The sequence below is a fragment of the Cherax quadricarinatus genome, chromosome 94 (genome assembly GCF_038502225.1).
Source record: "Cherax quadricarinatus isolate ZL_2023a chromosome 94, ASM3850222v1, whole genome shotgun sequence".
Classification (NCBI taxonomy): domain Eukaryota; kingdom Metazoa; phylum Arthropoda; class Malacostraca; order Decapoda; family Parastacidae; genus Cherax; species Cherax quadricarinatus.
In genome coordinates, this window is record NC_091385.1 from 10601198 (window position 1) to 10622220 (window position 21023).

General features: G+C 38.9%; 1 protein-coding gene across 1 annotated transcript in view; it reads right to left on the minus strand.

Moving 5' to 3' along the window:
- The window catches only part of ecd (ecdysoneless cell cycle regulator), a 790101-nt gene extending 769078 nt beyond the window's left edge, over positions 1 to 21023 (minus strand). The window contains exons 1-2 of the mRNA XM_070104760.1: positions 20949 to 21023; positions 12769 to 13004 (exon numbers count right to left, since the gene is read on the minus strand). Of these exons, the coding sequence (XP_069960861.1) occupies positions 12769 to 12997 (229 nt within the window). The 5' untranslated portion in view covers positions 12998 to 13004; positions 20949 to 21023. The remainder of the gene's footprint in view (positions 1 to 12768; positions 13005 to 20948) is intronic.

Sequence of the window (21023 nt, forward strand, 5' to 3'; positions counted from 1 at the left end):
GACTAATCTACTTCACAATATTCCTTATGGGAACAAATTCGGTCAGTACTGGCACCTGAACATACTTCTGGAATGAAAAAATATCGTTAACCGGGGGTCCACTGTATTTGAAAATATGTAAAAAAAAGCTTAATCTACTTTTGTAGCACTACACATGTGAACGTAGATCTGCTTGGACCGTTTATGGGTTAAATGTATGATACAACCAATGTTCAATGAATCTCTGTAATACAACTGTATCCTTGTGCAGAATATACTTTTCTTTTTTGAATAATAATACTATACAGTACACTGAACAAAGTTTATCAAAGCTATTTCATTAAGTCATAATAAGTGCTACTCTACTTGTTATTTTTTTTTTTATTATCACACTGGCCGATTCCCACCAAGGCAGGGTGGCCCGAAAAAGAAAAACTTTCACCATCATTCACTCCATCACTGTCTTGCCAGAAGGGTGCTTTACACTACAGTTTTTAAACTGCAACATTAACACCCCTCCTTCAGAGTGCAGGCACTGTACTTCCCATCTCCAGGACTCAAGTCCGGCCTGCCGGTTTCCCTGAACCCCTTCATAAATGTTACTTTGCTCACACTCCAACAGCACGTCAAGTATTAAAAACCATTTGTCTCCATTCACTCCTATCAAACATGCTCACGCATGCCTGCTGGAAGTCCAAGCCCCTCGCACACAAAACCTCCTTTACCCCCTCCCTCCAACCTTTACTAGGCCGACCCCTACCCCGCCTTCCTTCCACTACAGACTGATACACTCTTGAAGTTATTCTGTTTCGCTCCATTCTCTCCACATGTCCGAACCACCTCAACATCCCTTCCTCAGCCCTCTGGACAACAGTTTTGGTAATCCCGCACCTCCTCCTAACTTCCAAACTACGAATTCTCTGCATTATATTCACACCACACATTGCTCTCAGACATGACATCTCCACTGCCTCCAGCCTTCTCCTCGCTGCAACATTCATCACCCATGCTTCACACCCATATAAGAGCGTTGGTAAAACTATACTCTCATACATTCCCCTCTTTGCCTCCAAGGACAAAGTTCTTTGTCTCCACAGACTCCTAAGTGCACCACTCACCTTTTTCCCCTCATCAATTCTATGATTCACCTCATTTTTCATAGACCCATCCGCTGACACGTCCACTCCCAAATATCTGAATACATTCACCTCCTCCATACTCTCTCCCTCCAATCTGATATCCAATCTTTCATCACCTAATCTTTTTGTTATCCTCATAACCTTACTCTTTCCTGTATTCACTTTCAATTTTCTTCTTTTGCACACCCTACCAAATTCATCCACCAATCTCTGCAACTTCTCTTCAGAATCTCCCAAGAGCACAGTGTCATCAGCAAAGAGCAACTGTGACAACTCCCACTTTATGTGTGATTCTTTATCTTTTAACTCCACGCCTCTTGCCAAGACCCTCGCATTTACTTCTCTTACAACCCCATGAATAAATATATTAAATAACCACGGTGACATCACACATCCTTGTCTAAGGCCTACTTTTACTGGGAAATAATTTCCCTCTTTCCTACATACTCTAACTTGAGCCTCACTATCCTCGTAAAAACTCTTCACTGCTTTCAGTAACCTACCTCCTACACCATACACCTGCAACATCTGCCACATTGCCCCCCTATCCACTCTACTTGTATCTTAGTAAAATTGTAAACTTTTTAAGTGTTTTGTGCTTGAACAACAAGTGTTGTCATCATATTTGGGTGATCAAGATTGGTAATAATGTTGGTAAAATTACCAACAATATGTTAGGTTAAAGGACACAAGTGCAGCTAATGCAACATTTTATCGTGGCAATGTTTCACTCTGTCAAGCCATAATGGCTTGACAAAGCTCCTGGAGAGTGAAATGTTGCCACAATAAAATGTCACATTATTTGCACTTGTGTCCTTTTACTTAACACTGAAGACTTGTATATATATTAAGTCTTCTATCCAAGCACAGTACACTATTCCCATGCTTTATGTGGGTTCATTGCACGAGATTACGTTTGTATCTGGTGACCCTGTTTCTACCAGGAATTCATTGTATGTGGGTCATATTCACTCTCGTGCAATCTGGAGTGGGTGGTCACTGTGACTTTGCATGCATCACTGTGGTCATTGTGGGAGTGATACCATGTATCATCACAATGGACATGGTTTGCTGAAGGTAGTGTTCAAGTATCAGCATCTATGTATGACATTCCTTGGGTGCTTGCTACTGCAGGTATGATTATAGCTTCTCAGTATCATACCAAGACATCTCCTAGCCATGATGCACAAGAAATTCAAGATCTCTTCTCTAATGTGAGATGAAGCTGGAGATTTTAGAACATGATGTCTGTGAGGGGTAAACTGTGTTTGTGAATAAATTCACTATTGGTGAGTCACCCATTTACTCCGCTAAGAATGCTCAAAGCATCAGAAGCTCTGTAATGCAGTCTATGCCATTTAGAACTTTCACTGTTGCAACCCCAAAAATTACAAGTGCTAATAGTGTTGCAATGTAAAAATAAATAGGAATGAGTGGAGGCAAGAAGTTTTTATGACTTGACATGCTATTGGAGTGTGCGCAAGGTGACATTTATGAAGGGATTCGGGGAAATTGGTTAGCCAGACTTGAGCTGTGGAGGCGGTAAGTACAGTCCCTGCATTCTGAAGGAGGGGTGGGGATATTTACAATTCTGAAATGCAGTATCAGAACCCCTCTGGCATGACACTGGTAGAGTGAGTGATGGTGAAAGTGTTTCTTCTTTTTTGGGCTGCCCTACCTTGGTGGGAGATGGCAAACTTGTTAAAAAAAAAAAAAATTAAATTGACACTATCAGCACTTTTAATTTCAGGGGCCACAAGAGTGAAAGCTAAGTGGCATAGACTGCATTACAGATCTCTTAACCCTTTCAGGGTTTCCGACATACTAATACGGCTTACGCACCAGGGTTATTGACGCACCAGAACGCCGAAATTCTAGCACCTTCAAATCTAGCAAGAGAAAGCTGGTAGGCCTAGGTATGAAAGAATGGGTCTATGTAGTCAGTGTGCACAGTACAAAAAAAATTCTGCAGCACACAGTGTGTAATGAGAAAAAAAACTTTGACCATGTTTTTGGATTAAAACAGTGACTTTGCACTGTATTTTTGTATGGTATTTATGGTTTTATTCTAGTTTTCCTGGTCTTATTTTATAGAAAGGAAGACATATTACAGAAACTGAGATGATTTTGATTGGTTTCACAAAGAAAAGTACCTTGAAATTAAGCTCAAAGTAGCAGAAATGTTCGATTTTTACCAAAGTTCAAAAGTAAACAAATCATGCCAAGCATCCAATACACGTCAACTGGTGAGTCTAATATTCTTTCACAAGTGTGCTGATATTATTTATACCATTTCTACACTAATGCAGTACTCTGCATAACAGTAAATCTTCTATTTTTTGAGAGAATAAAAATTCAGTGGAAAGCAAAAGAAATGTAAGAGGGGCATGGGGACGTGACTAATGAACAGAGGAAATGTTATTTTAGTGCCAGGAATGTCTGTCTTGTTTATTCTTGACCCTATTTGGAAATTGGCATCTTCTGAAATTTGTGTGAAACTGGCAAAATTGCCATTTTCTAACCACTTTACTGGATAGTTGAAATTGATAAATAGATGGTTTCTTGTACTCATTCAATAGAAAAAATGGAGTTCTAGCGAAATATGATTTTTGTTGACTAGTACACAGGAATTGGCCGAGAATAGGGCTCAAAGTGGGCGAAATCGCCGATGCGTAAACATCGTTGAGACCGCTAGCTTCGCGAGAGCATAATTCCTTAAGTTTTCCATCAAATTTCATACTTTTGGTGTCATTGTGATCGGGAAAAGATTCTCTATCATTTCATAAGAAAAATAATTTTTTTTTTTTTCCAAAAAATTTTCGACCCTGAGAACAAGTTTAGGAGAGGCCTGCTCGACCCTGAAAGGGTTAATGCTTTCAGCATTCTATGTGGAGTGAATGGTTGACTAGTCAACAGTGAATGCATTCCCAAGCACAGCAGGCCCCTCACAGCAGCGATCAGTGAAGAGGCAGGGCCAGGAGCTATGACGTGACCCCTGAACCAGTATTACTAGGAGAATACCTGGAGAGGGTTTCGGGGGTCAACGCTCCTGCGGCCCAATCTGTGATCAGGCCTCATAGTGGATCAGGGCCTGATCAACCAGGCTGTTACTGCAGGCCACATGTGTAACAATACCTGCAGCAGCAAGCATCCAGAGAATGTCTTACACAGATGCTGATACTCAACACTACCTTAACCCTGAGGGTCCAGACCCTCAATCTGAAGTGTCCACAGGGTCCAAGAATTTAAAAAAAAAAAAAATTATTTTTTTCTTATGAAATAGTATAGAATCATTTTCTGAAGGTAATAAAATAAAAAGTACCAAATTTGATGGAAAATTGATGAAATTATGCTCTTGCGAATTTTGCCGAGTCACTGATTTTTATGTATTGGTGATTTTGCCAACTTCGGCTCCTATTTTAAGCCAATTACATTGTTCCAGTCGACCAAATTCTTAGCTATTTCACTAGTATGTGTTCTATTTTATCAACTGAGCACAAGAAACTGCCAAACCAACTATTTCAACTACCCAATAAAGTGGTCAGAAACTGGTCATTTGGCCAATTTCACACAAATTTCAACAGATGCCAATTTCAAAATATGGTTCAGAATAAACAATGCAGACATTCCTGGCACTAAAATAACATTTTCTCTCTTCATTAGTTATGTTTCCAGGCTATGCACATGTATTTCATTTTGATTTTTTATTCACACATTATTTTTAGTCACACCAAAAAATAGATATATTTTTATGCAATATTGTAATAATTGTATAAATATCAGTGCTTTCATGAGCGTACATTAGACCCACCACTTAACGTGTATTGGACACGTGATGTGATTTATTTACTCTTGTACATCGGCAATAATTGAACATTTCTGCTACTTTGAGCTCAATTTTAAGTTATTTTCATCCCTAAAACCAATCAAAATCATCTATAGTTCTGTAGTATAGCTTCCTTTCTATCAAATGAGGCTAAGAAACCGCAAATACTACCATAAAACCATACGAAAATACACTGCAAAGTTGCTGTTTTAATCCAAAAAGTCGCAGTTTTTTTCTCATTATGCACTGCCTGCAGGAGGATTTTGTCAAATATAGTGCGCACTCACCATATAGACCCATTCTCTCATATCTAGGCATAAATTTCCACTCACAGCTTATCTGAGTGAGCTGAGCTCATGACACAGTACTTTGGCACTGACCCTTGCTTCAATGCCATAGAACTATGGCACGGACCCTCAAGGGGTTAAGCACAGCATGTCTGTTGTTTTCATAGTACATGGTGTAATTCCCACAATGACCCACACTGATGTATGCAAAGAGCACAGTGACCACCCACTACAGGGCAGGGCAGGTAAGCCTGAGCTGGCAGGGCAGGCAGCAAGCAGGAAGACCAAGGCAGACAGGGCACAGATGCAGGACAGGCCAGAGTTGGCAGGAAAGGGCAGGCCAAAGCATGCAAGGAAGTACAGTCCAGAGTAGGCTGAGAAGGACAGACCAGAGCACGCTGTAAAAGAGTCCAGAGCAGGCTGTGAAGGACAAATCAGAGCAGGCTGTGAAGGACAGATCAGAGCAGACTGTGAAGGACAGACCAGAGCAGACTGGGAAAGACTGATCAGAGCAGACTGTGAAGGTGAGATCAGAGCAGGCTGGGAAGGACAGATCAGAGAAGGCTGTGAAGGACAGATCAGAGCAGATTGTGAAGGACAGACCAGAGCAGGCTGGGAAGGACAGATAAGAGCAGGCTGTAAAGGAGAGGCCAGAGCAGGTTGTAAAGGAGAGGCCAGAGCAGGCTGTAAAGGAGAGGCCAGAGCAGGCTGTAAAGGAGAGGCCAGAGCAGGCTGTAAAGGAGAGGCCAGAGCAGGCTGTAAAGGAGAGGCCAGAGCAGGCTGTAAAGGAGAGGCCAGAGCAGGCTGTGAAGGAGAGATCAGAGCAGGCTGGAAGGACAGATAAGAGCATGCTGTGAAGGACAGATCAGAGCAGGCTGTGAAGGACAGATCAGAGCAGTCTGTGAAGGACAGATCAGAGCAGGCTGTGAAGGACAGATCAGAGCAGGCTGTGAAGGACAGATCAGAGCACAGCTCTAGCGGCTTCAAATCTAGCAGGAGAAAGCTGGTAGACCTACATGTGAGAGAATGGGTCTGTATGGTCAGAGTGGGCAACATTAAAAAAATCCTGCACCACACTGCATAATGAGAAAGAAAAACCCAGACTGTGTTTTTGGTTAAAAAAAAACGAATATGAGGTGTGTTTTTGTACCGTATTTATGGTTGTATTCTCATTTTCTTGATCTCATTTTATAGAATGAAAAATACATTACAGAAATAGAGATGATTTTGATTGGTTTCATGATGAAAAGTACCTTGAAACTGAGCTCAAAGTAGCGGAAATGTTCAATTTTTGCTGATATTCATGAGTAAACAAATCACGCCACACGTCCAATACACATCAACTGGTGAGTAATATTCTTTCACAAGTGCTGATACTATTTACACCATTTTTACAATAATGAGGTAGTCTACATAACAGTAAATCTTCTATTTTTTTGTGTGAAAAAAATTCAAAATGGAAAGAAAGAGTAATGTAAGAGGGGCCTAGAGATGTGACTAATGAACAGAGAAAATGTTATTTTAGTGCCAGGAATGTCTGCATTGTTTATTCTGGACCTTATTTTGAAATTGGCATCTTTTTTAATTTGCATGAAATTGATCAAATTGTCAATTTCTGAAATTGGTAAAGGAGCGATTTCTTATACACGATCGAGAGAACAAATGGAGTTCTAGCAAAATAGCTATGAGTTTGGTTGACTGGAACAGTGGAATGGCCGATAATAGGGCTTAAAGTGGGCAAAATCGCCGATGCGTAAACATGTATATCACCGAGACCGTTAACTTTGCGAGAGCTCAATTCTGTAAGTTTTCCATCAAATTTCATACTTTTGGTGTCGTTGCCATCGGGAAAAGATTTTCTATAATTTTGCAAAAATATTTTTTTCTTTTTTATAAAAATTCTTCAACACTGAGAGCAAGTTTGTGAGCTGGGGTCTCGACAGTGAAAGGGTTAACTATAAAAAACTGTATTCCACTTTATAGAAATAAAATGTTTCTTTATATTATAGGAAAGTCATTCTGTAATATTCTTGTATTGGAGTTCATGTGTCTTCGACAATTGCAATTAAACTTATAACTATTACAGTTTACATTCATGTATTTTCTTAGTATTTAGTGGTTTTAGTCCACGTTTAAATCTGCTGTAAAATACCTCAGCATCTGCCTGTTCATCTCCCTGGCCATCACCATGACCTGGGCATCAATACAGCTCCCCATCCTTGTGCCATGCATGGAGACAAGCTAATTGCTCCTGGATATTTTGGACCACAGGGCAGAAAGAAGCATGCTGGGCCAGGGCATGCAGAGTGCACTGGGAATCTGAGTACAGTACACAGTGAACAACTATGCCAGATATCGAACAAGAGCAGAGGGGATTGTGTGGATGTGCATATTATGCACTTTCTGCAAAAACTGTACTTGAATACTTATTTTTTTAAATAAATTCCATAGTACTGTATGATAAATATCAGAATATTTCAGATAAGGCTGCGAGGTAATGAAATATAATTTGTTCTGGGTTTGGGTAAATTACTTGTAGTTGTTTGAAGATTAGCTCGATTCTCTTCCAAAATTATAAAGTAGCCACCTTGGTAATGTACCTCAGGCAGTGCTCACTGACTTTCTATGATGGACATCAATGTCTGAACAGCAAGAAAACAAAAACAAACAAACATTTTATTTTCTTGCGCAGTATTAAAAATGTAGCTTACATGTAATAAAATACAGTGGACCCCCGGATAACGATCAGCTCCCAACTCGACCAATTATGTAAGTTTATTTTTGTAAGTGCTTTTGTAGGTGTATTTTTAGGGGTCTGAAATGGACTAATCTAATTCACAATATTTCTTATGGGAACAAATTCGGTCTATAATGGCACCCAAACAGACTTCTGGATTGAAATAATATCGTTATGCGGGGGTCCACTGTATTGATAAGCACAAAGAAAGCCACTAGCATGCATTTGAATTTTGGGCAGATCAGTCCTTATGCTTACAGACTACTTAAGACTAGACACAGGTATTGAGTGGTACAATTATAAGTACAGCCTCTCCTCACTTAGCGATGTACTAGCTCACCAACGACTCGAACTTACGATGGGCTCTCTAATCAGTATGCATACCTAAATACAGCCTCTCCTCACTTAGCAACAAGCTTGTTTACTGACGACTCAAACTTATGACAGATTCTCTGACCAGTATGCATACCTATATAATGTATATTAGAGCTGATTTCTTATATGTATTCTGTTTATTACAATATATAGTACACTACTGTATAAACATTTAAAGTATACTACAAATGTTATAAATGGTGCAAAGGTGACATTAAAACAATATCAAAAATAGTTGACACAAACCCACTACCATTATAGTCTATTCCATACTTAGCAATGAATTTGTTTACCGAAGTGGTCTTAGGAACGGAACTCTGTCGTTAAGTGAGGAGAGGCTGTAATGTATATTAGAGCTGATTTCCTCTATTCTGTTTATTACAATATAGAGTATAGTAGGGCCCCACTTGTATGGTAGGTTAGGTTCAGCTATCAAGGAGGAGTTTGAGGGGAGGGTTTATATTAATGTTGAATGTTCTACATATATAACAGTCACAGAAACATGAGTGTATATTTTGTATATTTAGTAAGTTCAAACTCTTGAAGAGTAGGGGGATTATTGTCTGGCACAGGAATGGGTGATAATCAGCACAGCAGCTTTTTGATAGGTTATTAATGGTTTAAGATGATTAGCTGTAGTAGATCCCTTGGCACAAATACCACAGGTGAGGTAAGGGTAGATTAGTGTGTGTTATAGTGTATGTAGTATCATTTTACCATAATGAAAACAATAACACACAGGATACTTAGGAGTCACACATATTATTCCACAGTAGCATTCAAGAAATAATTATTTTCATAATAGTGCCTTCTGTACCTGCTTTGTAGTAGTAGCTGTGATACTGATGGAGCACCTTGACTGTATAGGTCTCTCAGTGTTCATAGCCACACAAACAATTTTTTTTTTAACATGTCAGCCATTTCCCACCAAGGCAGGGCGACCCAAAAAGAAAGAAAAAAACAAAGAGAAAGAAAAAATTATCATTCAATACTTTCAATGTCATTCATACATAATCACTGTTTTTGCAGAGGCGCTCAAATATGACAGTTTAGATGTCCCTCCAAACAGCCAATATCCAAACCCCTCCATTAACCCGTAAATGGTCCAAACGTATATATATACGTTTTTACCGCTAGTGCCCCAAACGTATATATACGTTTTATTTGTCATACATTCAACATTGCCACGATAAGCCTGAGTCACCTAGACATGAGAGAATGGGTGTGTGCACTCACTGTGCACCATATTAAAATAATTGGGGATGCCTAGGTACCATATGCTCTTTTCCTATTAAAAAACTATTTTTTTTTCTCAAAAAATTTGGGGCACTACGGGAGAGAATGTATACTGTGGTCCCCCGCTTTTCGTAGTTCTCGGGAATCCTAGATTTCGGAAATCATAGGGATATTTTCGTATAAACATGGGCTCGCTGATCATAGGTTGACTCGCGAATAGTAGTTCGTCCGGGACGCATACGCACAGTGTGAGCCAGGGCGGCCCCCCTACCCAGCCAGTCTGGCACTGTTTACCAGTGAGCGAAGGTCCCCTCACGTGCTCCTACGAAATATTTCATAATATTCCACTCATTTTAGTGCTTGCAAGTACTAAATAAGCTACCATGGCTCCAAAGAAAGCTCCTAGTGCCAAGCCTGTGGTAAAGAAGGTGAGAAATATGATTGAATTTAAGAACAGCAACAGATCGCAGCTCAGAATCTTGCTGCAAAGGAGGAGGAAGAGAGATGGAAGAAGGTGCCTTCTTCAGAAATTAAAGAGATTTTTACTATGTGGGGTAAGATGGAAAGCTTTATGGAGAAACATCACCCTGACAAGGTTGTTGCAAGCTAGGTTGGCATCATGTACAGTGACAAAGTCTTGGGCCATTTTAGGGAAGTGTTAAAGAGACACCAGAAACAGAGCTCTCTCCACAGTTATTTTGCGAGACAGGATTCCAATGATTCTCAAGGTGGTCCTAGTGGCATTAAGAAATAGAGAAGAGAAGCAACCCCAGAAAAGCAATTGGTATCTGAGGTGTTGATGGAAGGGGATTCCCCTTCCAAACTGTAAACAATCCAATCTCTCTCCTCCTCCAGTCTCCCATACTCTAAGAAGAATCTCCAATAAAGGTAAGTGTTATGCTGTTAATGTTTCATTCAACATTTCCCATTGTATTGTTTATGTACTACATCTATATTTCATGTAAAAAATTTTTGTTTTAATACTTCTGGGTGTCAGGAACGGATTAATTGTATTTACATTATTTCTTAGGGGAAAATTAATTCGCAAATCGTAGATTTCGATAATAGTAGCAACTCCAGGAATGGATTAACTACGAAAAACGAGAGACCACTGTATATACATTTGGACCGTTTACAGGTTAAAGTGCAGACACTGTACTTCCCACCTCCAGGACTCAAGTCCAGCTAACCAGTTTCCCTGAATCCCTTCACAAAGTATTACCCTGCTCACACTTCAACAGATCGTCAAGTCCCAAAAACCACTTATCTCCATTCGCTCATATCTAACACTTTCATGCATGCTTCCTGGAAGTCCAAGCCCCTCACCCACAAAACCTCCTTCACCCCCTCCCTCCAACCTTTTCAATGACGATCCCTAACCTATCTTCCGTCCCATTCCTCTCCAAGTCATTCTACTTTGTTCCATTAACTCTAAATGACCAAACCACCTCAACAACCCCTCTTCAGTCCTCTGACTAATACTTTTAGTAATTCCACACCTCCTCCTAATTTCTGCACTATGAATTCTCTGCATAACATTTACACCACACATTGCCCTTAGACACGACATCTCCACTGCCTCCAGCCTCCTCCTTGCTGCAGCATTTATAACCCATGCTTCACACCCATGTAAGTGTTGGTACCACTATACTTTTGTACGTTCCCTTCTTAGCCTCCATGAAAAACGTTTTTTGTCTCCACAAATGCGAGGGTCTTGGCAAGAGGCGTGGAGTTAAAAGATAAAGAATCACACACAAAGTGGGAGTTGTCACAGCTGCTCTTTGCTGATGACACTGTGCTCTTGGGAGATTCTGAAGAGAAGTTGCAGAGATTGGTGGATGAATTTGGTAGGGTGTGCAAAAGAAGAAAATTAAAGGTGAATACAGGAAAGAGTAAGGTTATGAGGATAACAAAAAGATTAGGTGATGAAAGATTGAATATCAGATTGGAGGGAGAGAGTATGGAGGAGGTGAACGTATTCAGATATTTGGGAGTGGACGTGTCAGCGGATGGGTCTATGAAAGATGAGGTGAATCATAGAATTGATGAGGGAAAAAGAGTGAGTGGTGCACTTAGGAGTCTGTGGAGACAAAGAACTTTGTCCTTGGAGGCAAAGAGGGGAATGTATGAGAGTATAGTTTTACCAACGCTCTTATATGGGTGTGAAGCGTGGGTGATGAATGTTGCAGCGAGGAGAAGGCTGGAGGCAGTGGAGATGTCATGTCTGAGGGCAATGTGTGGTGTGAATATAATGCAGAGAATTCGTAGTTTGGAAGTTAGGAGGAGGTGCGGGATTACCAAAACTGTTGTCCAGAGGGCTGAGGAAGGGTTGGTGAGGTGGTTCGGACATGTAGAGAGAATGGAGCGAAACAGAATGACTTCAAGAGTGTATCAGTCTGTAGTGGAAGGAAGGCGGGGTAGGGGTCGGCCTAGGAAGGGTTGGAGGGAGGGGGTAAAGGAGGTTTTGTGTGCGAGGGGCTTGGACTTCCAGCAGGCATGCGTGAGCGTGTTTGATAGGAGTGAATGGAGACAAATGGTTTTTAATACTTGACGTGCTGTTGGAGTGTGAGCAAAGTAACATTTATGAAGGGATTCAGGGAAACCGGCAGGCCGGACTTGAGTCCTGGAGATGGGAAGTACAGTGCCTGCACTCTGAAGGAGGGGTGTTAATGTTGCAGTTTAAAAACTGTAGTGTAAAGCACCCTTCTGGCAAGACAGTGATGGAGTGAATGATGGTGAAAGTTTTTCTTTTTCGGGCCACCCTGCCTTGGTGGGAATCGGCCGGTGTGATAATAAAAATAATAATAAATACCTCAAAGTACCACTCACCCTTTTTCCTTCATCAATTCTATGGTTAACCTCATCCTTCATAAACCCATCTGCTGACAAGTCAGTTCCCAAATATCTGAACACATTCACTTCTTCCATACTCCCTCCCTCCAATATGATATCCAATTTTTCTTTATCTAAACCATTTGATACCTTCATCACCTTACTCTTATCTACGTTCACTTTCAACTTTCTACCTTTACACACCTTCCCAATATGTACAACCTAAAATTAAGATTAAAATTAAAAAGCAATAAAAAGACTTGATTTATAAGTGCAGATTATCATTACTCAGGGAACCAAGGCATTCCTAAGTCAGGGATGTACTTTGTGGTAGTGTATTAAATCCTGTAAGCTTACCCGAGGCCTCGTCACACACTTCTTGCTTTTGTACTTTAAGAGTGAACGATTGGTTGTTCCATATATACTGATGGGTATATTGAGCAAGATGGGCAAGCATCTGAACAGTCAGTTCTTCGAGCTTGGTCTCCTCCACCACAGGTGTGCCATCCTTGTGATGGGGAAACAGCCAATAGCGTATGGTCTCTTCATCATCAACACGCTTTTGATTAAATATACTACAGGCCATTTCAAATCTGAAAAATATTTAATTTAATTAATTATGCAAAAAGATTAATTATCAGTACATCACAATGAAACAGTACAGTAAACATTCAATATAACAGACCTCAATATAACAAAATTTTGAAAAAAAAAAAAAAAAAATTACTGAGTAATTAATATTTTTAACTCATTTATGCTCACTCAATGTTTACTGTAGTACAATTGTAAATTGTGTGTCCAGTACTGGTATATCAAGCATATAATAGAGGACTTCAGTGTTTTTTCTGTGGATTTTGATCATAATTCTAATTTAACACACTTGAAGAATTCTCACTAGCCAAATATAATAGGGATTTACTGTAGTAAAACACAAGTAATAATACCATAACGAAATACAAGAAACAAACCATTAAACACTATTAAAAACCTCAAAAAGATATGTATTAGGATTAAACACAATCCCCACCACAAACAAGAGTCTGCCCTCAAGGGGATCTGCTATTAATAATTTCAACCGCTTATGAATTATTCGATGTTATAAGTACCCAGGGAGGTACTACCGTCCTGCCAAGTGAATGTAAAACTGAAGCCTGTAACTGTTTTACACGATGGTAGGATTGCTGGTGTCTTTTTTTTTCTGTCTCGTACACATGCAAGATTTCAGGTAATATCTTGCTACTTCTACTTACACTTAGGTCACACTACACATTCATGTACAAGCATATATATACACACCCCTTTGGGTTTTCTTCTATTTTCTTTCTAGTTCTTGTTCTTGTTTATTTCCTCTTACCTCCATGGGGAAGTGGAACAGAATTCTTCCTCCGTAAGCCATGCGTGTTGTAGAAGGCGACTAAAATGCCGGGAGCAAGGGGCTAGTAACCTCTTCTCCTGTATATATTACTAAATGCAAAAGGAGAAACTTTCGTTTTTCCTTTTGGGCCACCCCGCCTCGGTGGGATACAGCCGGTGTGTTGAAAGAAAGAATAAGCTATAGTATTTCATTTTGTAAATACTGAAGGACTTGACATGCTGTTGGAGTGCAAGCAAGGTAATATTTATGAAGGGATTCAGGGGAAACTAGCAGGCCAGACTTGAGTCCTGGAGATGGCAAGTACAGTGCCTGCACTCTGAAGGAGGGGTATTAACCCTTAAACTGTCCAAACGTAGATCTACATTTGCGCGCGTAGAGCTCCGACCTTGATTTTTCTCCATAAGAAACAACGTAAAAAACGTAGATCTACGTTCGGAGCGCTACGTGAGCAAACATAGATCTACATTTGGATAGTTTAAGGGTTAATGTTGCAGTTTTATAACTGTAGTGTAAGCACACCTCTGGCAAGACAGTGATGGAGTGAATGATGGTGAAAGTTTTTCTTTTTTGGGCCACCCTACCTTGATGGAAAACAGCCAATGTGTTAATAAAAAAAAATATAAAGTGGGTAACACAATGGCCATCTCCCACATCTCTGAAACTATATCCATTTCCATCGGTACACTAAGAGAAAGCACCATAAGTGGCCGGGGTGGCCCAAGACTGTTCAACAGCCTCCCACCAAGCATAAGGAGAATTACCAATAGGCCCCTGGCTGCTATCAAGAGGGAGCTGGACAGATACTTAAAGTCGGTGCCAGATCAGCCGGGCTGTGGTCAGTACGTTGGACTAGTCTACAAAGCTGATGATAATACTTGCAAATCTACAAAGTCTACAAAGCTGATAATAATACTTGCCTATTCTTAACCCTTTGACTGTTTCAGCCATATACATGTATACACGTCTTACGAGCCAGAGTTTCGGACGTACATATACTCAATAATTCTAGCGGCTTCAAATCAAGCAGGAGAAAGCTGGTAGGCCCACATGTGAGAGAATGGGTCTGTGTGGTCAGTGTGCAGTGTATAAAAAGAAATCCTGCAGCACGTAGTGCATGAGAGAAAAAAAACTCCGACCACGTTTTTGGATTAAAATGCCGACTTTGAGGTGTATTTTCCTGTATTTATGGTTGTATTCTCGCTTTCTTGGTCTCATTTGATAGAATGGAAAACATATTACAGAAATAGAGATGATTTTGATTAGTTTCACGATAAAAACGACCTTGAAATTGAGCTCAAAGTAGCTGAAATGTTCAATTTTTACCAATGTTCAAGAGTAAGCAAATCACACCACATGTCCAATTCACGTCAACTGGGGAGTCTATTATTCTTTCACTAGTGCACTGATATTATTTATACCATTTTTACAATATTGCAGTAGTCTGCATAACAGTAAATCTTCCATTTTTTGTGTGAATAAAAAATCAAAATAGAAAGCAAGAGTAATATAAGAGGGGCCTGGAGATGTGACTAATAAACAGAGGATATGTTATTTTAGTGCCAGGAATGTCTGCATTGTTTATTCTGGACCCTATTTTGAAATTGGCATCTTTTTTAATTTGCATGAAATTTGACAAATTGCCAATTTGACCACTTTATTGGGTAGTTGAAATCAGTAAATGGGCGGTTTCTTGTACTGAATTGATAGAAAAACATGGAGTTCTAAAGAAATAGCTATGAGTTTGGTTGACTGGAACAATGGAATTGGCTGAAAATAGGGCTCAGTCACTGAAATCGCCAATGCGTATATATCGCTGAGATCGCTAACTTCGCGAGAGAATAATTCCGTAAGTTTTTGATAAAATTTCGTACTTTTGGTGTCATTACCATCGGGAAAAGATTCTCTATCATTTCATAAGAAAAAATAATTTTTTTTTTCCAAAAATCTTTCGACACCAGGAGACATTTCAGAATTTGGGGTTGCGACAGTCAAAGGGTTAATTATTATAATCACAACTAAGAGCTAAACCCTTCATATTTTTAAATATTTCATGGTTTATCGAGTCAAGTGTCTTTATCTTTTAAGTCTAGGGATACCATTCCTGTTAAATTTCTTAGGGATATGAGAGCTCTCTAAGTCCGATTAAATTAGATTTGGGCCATACATGTCCTAATTTGCAAATTTTTATTAAAGCAATTTGCATATAAGTTTTCATATGATGACTTGTGAATGCTCCTTCTGATTACCTTCAGGTCTTCAGCTCTAACATTTAACTGCATTATCTACTTATGCCCCACTCAGCACTATTCCAGCCATGTGCATTGAGGCACAGGGGACTGGGGTAATGGAATACGGAGATAAAGGTCTCGGACTGCGCAGCAACTGAAACACTTCTAGTGTGGACTGGAAGAGGTGTATGAGTGAGAATGTTTGGGTGTAAGAAGAACCTGCCAAGCATGGGTCAGGAAACAGAGTAGTCAATGAGTAGAACAGTCTACCTAGTAGAGTCACTGAAGCTAAAAGCTTGGGTAACTTCAAATACAAGTTAGATAAATATACAAGTGAGAGGGGTGGAGTTGAGTGGGACTTGCACTTGGAATTGGCAAAGCTCTTGTTTCACACGCTGAGGCTCCGGGTTTGATTCCCGACAAGGGTGGAACATTGGACAAGTTACCTTACGCCTGCTGTCATGTTCACCTAGCAAGTAGGTACCTGGGTGTTAGTCGACTGGTGTGGGTTGCATCCTGGGGGACAAGATTGAGGACCCCAATGGAAATAAGACACAGTCCCTCAATGACACATTGCCTTTCTTGTGTTATCCTGAGTGGCTAACCTTCCAGAGTTAAAAATCCGAACAAAATCTTATCAAAGCCTATTCCTTGGGTAACACTGATAACAGGTAGGGCATATAATTTTTAGAGGGTTTGGGTTTGAGAAGAACCTGCCAAGTATGGCCAGTAGGCCTGCTACAGTGTTCCTATTTCCTTTTGTTCTTAACCCTTTCAGGGTCCAAGGCCCAAATCTGGAGTCACGCACCAGTGTCCAAGAATTTTCAAAAAACAATTTTTTTATTTTTTCTTATGAAATCGTAGAGAATCTTTTTGTGAAGGTAATAAAACAAAAAGTACGAAATTTGGTGGAAAATTGACGAAATTATGCTCTCCCGAATTTTGATGTGTCAGCGATATTTACGAATCGGCGATTTTGCCGATTTTGACTCCCATTTTAGGCCAATTACATTATTCCAATCAACCAAATTCTTAGCTATTTCACTAGTATTACTTCTATTCTATCGATTGAGCACAAGAAATCGCCAAGTCAACTGTTTCAACTACAAAATAAAGTGATCGGAAATTGTTAATTTGGCCAATTTAACACAAAGTTCAAAATATTCCAATTTCAAAATAGGGTCCAGAATGAACAATGTAGGCATTCCTGGCACTAAACTAACATTTCCTCTGTTCATTAGTTATGTTTTGAGGCTTTACAAATAAATTCCATTTTGATTTTTTATTCACATAATGAATTTTTATTCACACCAAAAAATAGAAGATTTACTGTTATGCAATACTGTAATAATTGTATAAATATCATCACCATATTTGTGAATGTATATTAGACCCACCAGCTGACGTGTATTAGATGTGTGAGGTCGTTTGTTTACTCTTGAATATCGGCAAAAATTTAACATTTCCGCTACTTTGAGCTCAGTTTCAAGCCATTTCCAGTGCTAAAACCAATCAAAATCATCTCTATTTCTGTAATATGTCTTCCATTCTATCAAATGAGACCAAGAAATCGCAAATACAACTATAAAAAACATACGAAAAAACACTGCAAAGTTGCTGTTTTAATCGAAAAATCATGATTTCATTTTTTTTCTCTCATTATACACAGTGTGCTGCAGGATCTGTTTTATGTGGTGCACACATACCACATAGATGTATTCTCTCATATCTAGGCCCAAATGTACCACTCACAGTTTATCAGAGTGAGCTGAGCTCATGGCGTAGATCTACGGTTTGGACCATGAACGTAAAGCCATAGATCTACGGGACGGACCCTGAAAGGGTTAAGAGTCCTAGATTATATACCCTAGTCCTAGATTATATATCCTAGTCCTAGATTATATACCCTAGAGTCCTAGATTATATATCCTAGAGTCCTAGATTATATATCCTAGAGTCCTAGATTATATATCCTAGAGTCCTAGATTATATACCCTAGAGTCCTAGATTATATACCCTAGAGTCCTAGATTATATACCCTAGATCCCTTGATTATATACCCTAGAGTCCTAGATTATATATCCTAGAGTCCTAGATTATATACCCTAGATCCCTTGATTATATATCCTAGTCCTAGATTATATAACCTAGAGTCCTAGATTATATACCCTAGATCCCTTGATTTTATATCCTAGTCCTAGATTATATACCCTAAATCCCTTGATTATATATCCTAGAGTCGTAGATTATATATCCTAGAGTCCTAGATTATATACCCTAGAGTCCTAGATTATATATCCTAGAGTCCTAGATTATATACCCTCGAGTCCTAGATTATATATCCTAGTCCTAGATTATATACCCTAGTCCTAGATTATATATCCTAGAGTCCTAGATTATATACCCTAGAGTCCTAGATTATATACCCTAGAGTCCTAGATTATATATCCTAGTCCTAGATTATATACCCTAGAGTCCTAGATTATATACCCTAGTCCTAGATTATATACCCTAGAGTCCTAGATTGTATATCCTAGAGTCCTAGATTATATATCCTAGAGTCCTAGATTATATACCCTAGAGTCCTAGATTATATATCCTAGAGTCCTAGATTATATACCCTCGAGTCCTAGATTATATATCCTAGTCCTAGATTATATATCCTAGAGTCCTAGATTATATACCCTAGAGTCCTAGATTATATACCCTAGTCCTAGATTATATATCCTAGAGTCCTAGATTATATACCCTAGAGTCCTAGATTATATACCCTAGAGTCCTAGATTATATACCCTAGAGTCCTAGATTATATATCCTAGAGTCCTAGATTATATATCCTAGAGTCCTAGATTATATACCCTAGAGTCCTAGATTATATACCCTAGAGTCCTAGATTATATACCCTAGAGTCCTAGATTATATACCCTAGTCCTAGATTATATACCCTAGAGTCCTAGATTATATACCCTAGTCCTAGATTATATATCGTAGAGTCCTAGATTATATACCCTAGAGTCCTAGATTATATACCCTAGAGTCCTAGATTATATATCCTAGAGTCCTAGATTATATACCCTAGAGTCCTAGATTATATACCCTAGAGTCCTAGATTATATATCCTAGAGTCCTAGATTATATACCCTAGAGTCCTAGATTATATACCCTAGAGTCCTAGATTATATATCCTAGAGTCCTAGATTATATACCCTAGAGTCCTAGATTATATACCCTAGAGTCCTAGATTATATATCCTAGAGTCCTAGAGTATATATCCTAGAGTCCTAGATTATATACCCTTGAGTCTTAGATTATATACCCTAGAGTCCTAGATTATATATCCTAGAGTCCTAGATTATATACCCTAGAGTCCTAGATTATATACCCTAGAGTCCTAGATTATATACCCTAGAGTCCTAGATTATATACCCTAGAGTCCTAGATTATATACCCTAGTCCTAGATTATATACCCTAGAGTCCTAGATTATATACCCTAGAGTCCTAGATTATATACCCTAGAGTCCTAGATTATATACCCTAGTCCTAGATTATATACCCTAGAGTCCTAGATTATATACCCTAGAGTCCTAGATTATATATCCTAGAGTCCTAGATTATATACCCTAGAGTCCTAGATTATATACCCTAGAGTCCTAGATTATATACCCTAGAGTCCTAGATTATATACCCTAGAGTCCTAGATTATATACCCTAGTCCTAGATTATATACCCTAGAGTCCTAGATTATATACCCTAGTCCTAGATTATATATCGTAGAGTCCTAGATTATATACCCTAGAGTCCTAGATTATATACCCTAGAGTCCTAGATTATATATCCTAGAGTCCTAGATTATATACCCTAGAGTCCTAGATTATATACCCTAGAGTCCTAGATTATATATCCTAGAGTCCTAGATTATATACCCTAGAGTCCTAGATTATATACCCTAGTCCTAGATTATATATCCTAGAGTCCTAGATTATATACCCTAGAGTCCTAGATTATATACCCTAGAGTCCTAGATTATATATCCTAGAGTCCTAGATTATATACCCTAGAGTCCTAGATTATATACCCTAGAGTCCTAGATTATATACCCTAGAGTCCTAGATTATATACCCTAGAGTCCTAGATTATATACCCTAGTCCTAGATTATATACCCTAGAGTCCTAGATTATATACCCTAGAGTCCTAGATTATATACCCTAGAGTCCTAGATTATATACCCTAGTCCTAGATTTATACCCTAGAGTCCTAGATTATATACCCTAGAGTCCTAGATTATATACCCTAGAGTCCTAGATTATATACCCTAGAGTCCTAGATTATATACCCTAGTCCTAGATTATATACCCTAGAGTCCTAGATTATATACTCCTTAATAACATTCATTAAATATATAATGAAGACAGGAGAGGTAATTAGTCTCCTTCACATAATAAACAGGTAACTATAACGAGTCATAAATTAGGTATTATACATTAGTGTAATAATATTAGTCATTAATGATGATGACAGGAGAGGTAACTTACACTCCTACACACACAGATAACTACAATGATGACAGGAGAGGTAACTTACACTCCTACACACATAGATAACTACAATGATGACAGGAGAGGCAACTTACACTCCTACACACATAGATAACTACAATGATGACAGGAGAGGTAACTTACACTCCTACACACATAGATAACTACAATGATGACAGGAGAGGTAACTTACACTCCTACACACATAGATAACTACAATGATCATCATAATTTATTTACTAGACGTATAATAATGTTAACGTCATTAACAACATTATAACGAGGCGAGGCAACTTAACCTCCTACACATAATAAACATAAATAACTACAATGACAGTTATAAATTACTCATTATACATAATAATAAGAGTGTAACTTAGTGATATTAACAACATACATTGTATAAATAATGAAATATGAAGGTAATAAGAGAGTGGAGGCAGCTCAGCGTCCTCCTCCTCACACTAACATA